General features: G+C 35.8%; 2 protein-coding genes across 6 annotated transcripts; one reads left to right on the top strand and one right to left on the bottom strand.

Annotated features, from left to right (window-relative positions):
* Window positions 1–290: 290 nt before the first annotated feature.
* LOC136219191 (succinate dehydrogenase subunit 5, mitochondrial-like) lies at window positions 291–2,185 on the bottom strand. Its single transcript, XM_066006476.1, has 4 exons — window positions 2,032–2,185; window positions 1,169–1,479; window positions 893–1,078; window positions 291–581 (listed from the first exon to the last, which is right to left on the bottom strand). Exons 1-4 carry the CDS (start codon window positions 2,183–2,185, stop codon window positions 525–527), a joined length of 708 nt encoding a protein of 235 aa, XP_065862548.1. The 3' UTR covers window positions 291–524.
* On the top strand, window positions 2,104–7,574 carry LOC136219190 (uncharacterized). 5 transcript variants are annotated; one of them, XM_066006475.1, is made up of 12 exons: window positions 2,664–2,812; window positions 3,214–3,345; window positions 3,487–3,633; window positions 3,749–3,805; window positions 3,885–3,947; window positions 4,025–4,093; window positions 4,228–4,320; window positions 5,312–5,416; window positions 5,483–5,560; window positions 5,938–6,066; window positions 6,529–6,634; window positions 6,726–7,573. In XM_066006475.1, exons 3-12 carry the CDS (start codon window positions 3,526–3,528, stop codon window positions 6,914–6,916), a joined length of 999 nt encoding a protein of 332 aa, XP_065862547.1. In that variant the 5' UTR covers window positions 2,664–2,812; window positions 3,214–3,345; window positions 3,487–3,525; the 3' UTR covers window positions 6,917–7,573. The 5 variants fall into 5 exon arrangements, with proteins under 5 accessions (XP_065862544.1, XP_065862545.1, XP_065862546.1 ...); XM_066006472.1 differs by lacking the exon at window positions 2,664–2,812 and adding an exon at window positions 2,104–2,243 and having other exon boundaries at window positions 3,214–3,633; XM_066006473.1 differs by lacking the exons at window positions 2,664–2,812; window positions 3,214–3,345 and adding an exon at window positions 2,110–2,243 and having other exon boundaries at window positions 6,726–7,574.
* Window positions 7,575–8,963: the final 1,389 nt, after the last annotated feature.

Raw genomic sequence — 8,963 nt, 5'->3', positions numbered from 1 at the left:
CTCTAATAGTTCCGGACAAAATGATCTCATATGTGAATTATGATCGAAGAGTTCCCCATTAGTAGCTTGTTCTCTACCAGATCCCAAGCCTTTTAACATCTACTCTCATCTTGTGGAAGTAAAATCATATATTGATGACTCCAAATTTATTATATGCTATATGAAATCTAGGTTAGGGAAGGAGCTGCAACAAGAAGCAAAGCACCTGAAGAGTTTCTAGCATCGTATATGTGCTTTGTTTCTGTTTTCTTGTATTCAACATTACTTTTTCTTCTTTTACATGAAATGGGTTAGAGCATAATCTTATGAATAACTATTGATTCCAATATCAACCAAAAAAATATGATAATGGAGATAAATTTTCATGCTCCTTTCACATTATTTTGGTTGAATAATTAAATTTTTATTACATGATAGAAATTTTTGAGGGAGAATACAACAACCTGTCTATAACTATTAAGATTCAGAACTCAAAATGTTAACAAGTGCATCATACTCTTCCTTCCAACATCTTCCATCTTCCATTAAGCTCTGTGTTCCACATAAGAACCTGCAAGTCCAGAGGTGCCAAGCACAGTAACCTGCAAAAACACCAAACCTTATCAAAATTGAATGACTACCATCCTACTCAATAGCAAGATCACAACAAATGAAGAAATAAAATACATGAGGTTGAAGCATTAAAATGTCAGAAAATTTACTCTATTGTCAATCAATAAGAGAAACTAGACCTCTTTTGCCTGTTTGAAATTTGTCTACCATAAAAATGTACGTGGTTCCTAACATGGTGTTTCTTCTTGTTCTTGAAACATAACAGGAGCTTGATCTTAGTATTATAAGCTAAGCTAAATGAAGCAGTAGATGCTGTAATAGTAAAAACAGAATGTAGTACCTTTCCCCACTCTGAACCAAGCCCACTGCATCTCATCTTCAAGTATATCATCTTTGAACCCAACTCTGTCTCTACTTTCTTCCTCAAATAAGTCTCACCAGGCCCAAATGCATCCAAATATGCAGAATATCGTTGAAAAACAGTGCGTAACGCATTGGCAAATTCATCTGACAAAGGCTTTACATCCTACAGAGAAATTACAACCATCAAACCGCAAGATTTGCCATAATAACAAGCAGAGAACCAGGCCATGAAATCCAAGCTAAATAATGATACCTCACCACTCATTCCAATGCTGTCATCAAGTTCCATTTTTAGAGACATTAGCATGCCACTAAATTCCTCAACCGCTTCAGCAGCACGGAAAACATTCTTCAAGATTTCTTGACCAGCTTTGTCATCAGTACTTTTGGACAATGCCTTCTTCACATCATGGATTACAGTGTCATAGAGCTCATCCCAACTTGCAGCCATCAAGTCCTTGAAAACATTATGAATATCAGGATCCTGTATGGCAGGCAAGTGGCTTGCATCTTCACTAAAATACCGTCTATTACCAATCCCAATTACGAAACGAGATCCATAACCTGTGCAAGAATCCCCACAACAAGTACATTGAGAACATGGAAGAGCATCCATATGAAACTAATCCACCAGCAAGTATACCCTACTGATCCAGTACATCTCTTTGGATGTTGTTGTAGACTTGTATGTTACCATTCAATTTCAATTTCAATTTCAAATAGCATTCACATTGATAAGGCGCAGAACTATTTCCCCTTGTATAAGAACATGAAAGTATCACCTCAGATCCAGTAACAACATATGTTTGTCAATCCACTGATTACAAAAGCAGACAATGATAACAAAATAGCCAAAAGGATGAAAAAGTAATCACTGACAAAATCAACAATTAGCATACTTGAGCGTATGAGGAATTCCATAGACGCTGAAAGTTATAATAACACAAACGAATTCAATTGAGTTCCACTGAAGCCTATGCTAACAGATTGTCTAAATGATCAATTAAAACAGAAAGCCTAATTTTTTTTTAATTTTTTGTAGAAGAATTAAATATCATAGAATTGGATTGAAATAAAGGCACCAGATTCAACAGGATATATAGAGAGAAAAAGTACCAGAAGGGATGCGACTGGAAGGGGCAGGAGCAGAGTGAGTAAAAATTGATCGGGAAGCCAAGTGGTGGCGGAGCTGGTGGTGGGCAACAGCTGTAGAACGCCAATAACGGAAACAGGCAGCTCGGCAGGATCTAAGTAATACCATCTTTTCCATCTGATTTCTGCTAAATGATCTTTCTTCGATCACTAACTTCTAAGGGATGCAGAAAGAGGTGAATTAATTTCTTATAATGCATTTGCACTCAATAATGTAACCAAACTATAATAAATTAAAACAACAGTGTTCTCCTGCAACATGAATTACAGGAACTTGAGAATCCACCCTCAGAGTGAACAAGGAAAAGCATTGTACAAATTAGATCCTTCAGTTAAGAACCCTAAATTACGATTGAGAATATAACAGATGAATTAACTAACCTCAATCGGATTGCTGAGTACTGTGATCGAAATAGGGAAAGTGAAACGAGATTGTAGAGAGAGATGGGGCTTCTCTATCTGCTGCCAAGACTGCAGGTGATTGAGATCGTGAACAAGATGAGAACGGCGCCGTTGGAGATGGGAGCCAAGGTTACTTCAAAACGCATCGTTTTACTTACTCTATATTATTAACCGTCATTCGTAGAGACTCCAGCTTCTCCTCCTCCTACACTCACCTCTCTTTTCCTACTCCAGTCATCTTGCCTCACCTCTCCAACGGCGCCGGAATCAGTCCATCTCCCGGCATTCACGTTCCGCACTACCTTTCTCTATATAGCTCACAATACTCAGCAATCTAATTGAGGTTAGTTAATTCAATTTTATGGCTGAGACCAGTTCCTTACAATTCTTTTCCTCGTTCACTTTAATGTTGGATTCTCAAGTTCATGTTGTAGGAGAACACTATTGTTTTAATTTATTAAAGTTTGGGATGATGCTGAATTGAAATAGTGGAAAGTAGGAAGTGGATAATTTGTTAAATGCTGTGATTTAGTTTGTCTTTGGGTTCATTCGCTGTGAGATTTTAGTGGACGATGTTGGATTCAAAGTAGCTTCATTCATTCATTAAACGTAACACAAGTATTGAGTGAATTCAAGATGTCAAGTGAGCTTCTGCAGAGTTGGAAAAATGGTGAATTAAACTTGTGTGAAATTGGAAAATATGTTCAACACTATGAATTTAGATTAGATATATTGGTATTGCAGAAATGGTTCAAGGTGTATAGAAGGAATAACTTCCTTGATCAAAGGAGGAAGAAAGTAATACGGATTTGCTCTTTGGATGGTCATTCCCTACTGCAAGCTTGAGACTTAGTATGAAAAGAAAAACCTCGAGGAGTAAGAAGCATATATGATGTTTTTACAAAGCTGAGATCATTTCAATTGAGATAGTAGTTTAATTGAGAAGATGGGTTGATTGTGACTTGTTATCTCTCATTTATATGATACATCATGGAAATGTCTCAACTTGTACCGCAGATTTTTTTCCTTCTTGGTAAGACTATTAATGCTGTTATCATGGAAGATGAGAAAAAAGCTGAGCTCAAGAGTTTTCTGGAAGTCATTCCCTCAGTGGATTTTTGCTGTGTTTATGGCTCAGCACTCCATCCAAATAATCACGACAAGGTAATTTGCTTGCACTTCCTTTGCAGTGATCCCCTTGTTACTTTTTTTTCTTTCTTCTATGTTAGGAAGTATTGATTGTGCATATAATTAATTGTTATGCAACATCAATTTTTAGTCAGCCATGGTAGATTTTATTCTTGGCGTATCAGATCCCCTACAGTGGCATTTTGAGGTAAAGATCAAGGTTTTGACTTGTTTATATCATTTGTGTTTAATAAGAGTTTAATACATACTTTTACCACACTGCTAAGGATTTGAAATTGAATGGAGATCATTATGCCTCATGGATGGTGCATTTTGGCGGGGCAAAACTGGTACTTGTCTCTCTCTCTTTGGTCTGTCGCTTTATGTGATGTTGTTTATGTGACTGTAATTTGGTCGTTCATATTAGGTGACTCAAGTTGCAAATAAGATTGGTGTTGGAGTACACTTCAATCCATTTGTAACATGGAATAACAAGGTATTCACTTCCAAAAAGATAAAAGAAGTTTGTGTACATTCAAAATTTGTTGTCATTTATTGAGCTTCTTATCATATACTTGTTTTGACATATTGCCAATTTTGTAATTTATGATGATTATAAATTGTTCTCAGTTACTCAAGTATGGAGTTGTTAGAATGCACGATTTGGTCCAGGACATACTGAACTGGGAAAGACTCTATTTGAGCGGTCGTCTACAAAAGCCAGTATGTTTGCTTGTGTTTTTCGTATCCTAGTGCAAACTATTTTTTTTTTCTTACTGGGTTTTTTGGAACTTCGTTCGGAACCAATTTGTGATTGGTTTCAAATTGTTGAGATGCTTTTTATTAGATATATTACAGATTGCATAGGAAAATGAATTCAGTTTGAAGTGGGTTGAATGAGGTGTATTGTATGTGCATAAAGATCATTGACTAATTTATGTTTTTGCAATGTCTTGTCATCATAGGCATGGGATCCTGTTATAGGAGGGTGAGAGTTATTTGATTTGTTTGTTGTCTTCTCCCCTTTTAGTCTATGGTGACTAGAAGCAAGGGTTCACTTAGTTAGAACCCTCTGATCTCTTGAAAATGGCCAACCAAAATTATCTCTCCCTTCCTTCTTATTCATTCTAATATATATAGTACATACAGGCCTGTATTGGAACTGGCTTGTAACTGCTGCATAACTGCCTTTCATACAGTTAAGAGTGACAGACGATCTTATGACAAAATGGACACGTAGGAAGACAAATTAATTACATTATAGGCTGCTGATGGTGCATAACACTTGCTAATACTATGAGTTGATTAATACATGCTTAGATTTTGGATAAATTCTAATGCCTTCTGTTTTTAGATTGACTATAAATTTGGAGTATTGGAGATTGCACTGCAACAGTAAACCTTATGGGTATATGCACCTATACTTTCTTCTTGAATAGAATGTATGGACATTCGTTTTTTGCATCTCTGATTACACTGCTTTCTCTTAGTTATGAACTTATGAATCACGATACATCACTTTACAATTGCAAATTAATTAAAATTTTCTTATATCGAACGAAGCCTTGACTCTATAAGCATCGAAGTTGAACATATTTTAACAAATAAAATAAAATCTATGCTCTCAAGTTTGCTTGCTGTAGTGTCTATTCTAGTTACAGTTAATCATCTCTCATTATAGCAAATTCCGCTGTTTAATTATTTTTGCACACAGGTTCAGATACTTGTGGATAATGTGGATATTGGTAATTTGAACTCTGTCAATCTAAGGGCTGCACTTTCTGCTGCTCTCCTTCTTTTGCCGGCCAAATTCTCTGAGGTGTGCTTCTTTTCACCATTTCCTGTTGGAAATAATAAAACCATGTAATAGTTTGTTGTTATGCAGGAGGATTTGTATAACAAAATATGTAGTCTCTCATATACAGGTGACTTGCGCATGCTTTTTGCAGAGGACAAAAATAAGGTTAAGCTTAATAGTCTTTGCCTTTCCTAACTTGATCATATCTTTGGATAATTTTGACATGCTTCATAGTTTGTGTATGCCATAAATTAAGAGAACTGCTTTTAACATGTTTGATTGCGGTTTTGCAATAAATAGTATGCTTTGCGAAGATCTAAATATATTAGACAGTAGATACTCGGAATATATTTTTATTAGTCCTGGTGTATTTTTTATTTCCAGGTTTCCCCTCCCTTATCATTTACCTTTTTGTTTTTCAAATTGCAATTTATTAATTGCACGAATTATTTATTTATATTTTCATCTTTTTAAGTTTATGAGTGGGCATTGCTAAACAAGGTAAATGCTAACATTCTTCTCTGAACTTTAATGTTGCACAGGTAAAGAAGATTGTACAAGGGCAATTTGGTCTGTTCCAATCCATGTATAAGCCGTTTCTTCATGAGTATGAGGCTAAAGATTTGCTGAGATACTCATCGTTCAGTAGTCACCATGAAAATCTCTCCCAGGTATAATTAATTTTTCAAGTTCTAAACTTTAACATTGTGCAGCTTCAAATTAGACTTCCATTTTCCAGAGAGCTCAGTTTAACCCGCTGCTAATTAGATAACGAAATATTTACTGCATCTAATAAAACCATAGATCTTTTTAATGCTTTCAAGATTAGTGTTTTGTACTACTTAATTGAAAAGCTTGTGCTTCCAGTGAATAATCCAGTTCAATTTATTGCATTCATTTACTATAGTGTTCATCATGGAAGCAGTAGCACTTGCACATATAGATAGCTTAGAAACTCCTTCAATGAAACTTAGGGCTCCAAAATTCCTAAGCTTTTTGAGACAACTTGAGTCAACTTTCTGTTTCTTGTTTATATAGCATATTTACATTGGCATTTCCATGCTTTAATAATAAATGTAGTAACTCAAGTCTTGGTCCAGAAATCCTTATGCATTCAACTCTGTTAAAACCAGGATTGTAGTTTGCCTATGACTCGTTCTCTTGTTCGTGCACTTCCTCCACCGGTGAGAATCAAAATGAGTGTGAAGCTGGGTGAGGAGAAAGTGCTGACTGATTCCGGTATGAATTTCTGATTGATTTTCTTGTAACCAAATTTTTTTCGTAAACTCAACTGCAAATGTTATCATTGTTGATCTCTCTCTCGGTATAGGGAAAGTTTCAAATGAAATGATAATCCGTTCGAGAGAAGATGCTGCGAGATGCATGCAGAGGATTGTAAGGCGAACTGTGATGGTTTCGAGTGCAAGACAGGCTGTATCGGGTCTCATGGTTGCAGGAGGTATTAACGCCACTAGATATCTAGCTAGTAAAGTGAGCAAGGCATGGAAGTCTTGGACATAATTATATTTCTCTTAATTTGCCTTGTTTTTTTTTTGTTCAAGCCGGATTAAACTAGTTTCACTCCATGACTAAAAGGGAAATCTAACAAGGATGAATTTCAAATTACAAAAGCAACTATGTTTAAAGTTTAATACAAGTTTTACCATAGTATCTTTGATTTGAAATTAAGGATAGAAAAATAATAAAAGGCCTGTCTTTTTCTACTGGTTTTGTTTTTTGGGCAGAGTGAATTGTGCAATCAGTTTTTGTTAGAATTGCTTATAAAATTACAGGACACAAGTCGATGTTTCTACTGAAGCTACCCTAACGTTTGCTATAAAAAAAAAAAAAAGGGCGGCCCGGTCGCATTACGCGTCCCCGCTGAGCGAGGGTCCGGGGAGGGGTCCCACCACAAGGGTGTATTGGGGGCAAGCCTTCCCTTGCCAATTTAATTGGCAAGAGGCCGCTCCTAAGACTCGAACCCGTGACCTCTGGTCACACGGCAACAACGTTTTACCGTTGCGCCAACGTTTTACCCTAACGTTTGCTATCTAACAAAAAATTTGAAGCCATTGTTTTGATAGTTGTTTGAATGCCATTTAGACCTTTCAAACAAGCTTGTCGATTAACTGAAGCAGTTTCGTGTACTTTGGTAGGTTATTTGTAATTGTGTTAGTTATATGGTAAATATTGTATACACTTTGACAATTTTGTATTTAATTTATATGTAATAAACTTAGTTATTGGCATTTGGCTAATTGTTTTGTGTTGTGTTAGTATATAGTAAATATTCTAGACATATTGGGGTTTAGAATGTCTTGTGATAAGCTAAATAATGGTTAAACTAGCTTGTTCAAATTTTTCATAGGGGAAAAATTGCTCTTGCTTCGGAAATATTAGTGTTTGCATCAAAAGTAAAGTTTTCTTGATATCTTTCTTAATGTGTTTTTTATACTAGAAAATTTTTCCGAAGGAATGTTTTAGGAAATATTTTTCTAGAGAAGGCCTTTTAGAAAACTTTTTGTTAGAAAAACTTTTTATGGAACTTTATTTATGTTTTACTGGTGTTTTATAAAGAAACTTTTTTTGAGAGAACGATTTTTATTACGAAATATTTTCCTTGGGAAGACCTTTTATAATGCTTTTTCTTAGAATGTTTTTAGGATACTTTGTTTATGTTTTCCTAGTGCACAATCTTTCATTCTCGATGCACTTCACTTCAAGTGGTTTATTTTTCCTAATGCATCGTTCACTTTGACTTTCCTAGAGTGAATCTTACTTTTGTTGGTCCCTTATAACGTTACAAGTATAGTTCCAAGGGGGGGTTAGGAACTATTTAAAAATTTTAAGTTAGGGCAGACTTCTTTTTCGTGAGAAAAAGGTTTTAACAGCGGCGCTGAGTGAATAGCAAGATACTGGCTTAGTCAGCTGGTGACTAGGTAAGTTTCTTTACTTGAGTCAGGAGATAGCACTTAGAGTCTATTCCTGAGCTCAGATATCCAATGCGCACAACTCAGCTTGATCTCTTTACTTGGTCAGTTTTTTGTTTAAGCAAGCAATATATAAATAAAGGAGTTTAAGGTTAGAAAGATATTACTCAGCAGATTTATCCAGGTTCGGCCTCCAAGCCTACGTCCTGTCCCCGGAACACGTTCCGAGATTTCGAATTCTCTACTGAGTTCTTTAACGGTAGAGCATCAAACCTTTTACAATCTTAGCAACTGAGTATAACAAGAGTACCTTCCTCTATACCTCTACTCAATCCTAATCTCTCGCTGAGTACTATAACCGAGTACTCAGCCTCTCCTTTCTAATTCTAGAAATGATAAGTGTTTGTCCTAAACAACGATTGCTAAGACACCTTAGATGATTGAATAATCACTCTAGACTTTTACACAAAAGATATGAAATTTAGTGTAAGATTGCTTTGCTTTTTCTTGCAGAACTTTGCGTAGAAATTTGGTCAGCGTAATGACTTGATCAAGTTCTGTGTTTAATGAAGCAACTGAAGGGCACTATTTATAGAGACGTCTGAGACATCGGTCATTTCGAATTTCGAAATAACCGT

This window comes from Euphorbia lathyris, chromosome 2 (assembly GCF_963576675.1).
Source record: "Euphorbia lathyris chromosome 2, ddEupLath1.1, whole genome shotgun sequence".
In the NCBI taxonomy this organism is placed as follows: Eukaryota; Viridiplantae; Streptophyta; class Magnoliopsida; order Malpighiales; family Euphorbiaceae; genus Euphorbia; species Euphorbia lathyris.
The sequence above is the reverse complement of the archived record's forward strand: the minus strand, read 5'-3'. Positions and strand labels throughout refer to the sequence as shown.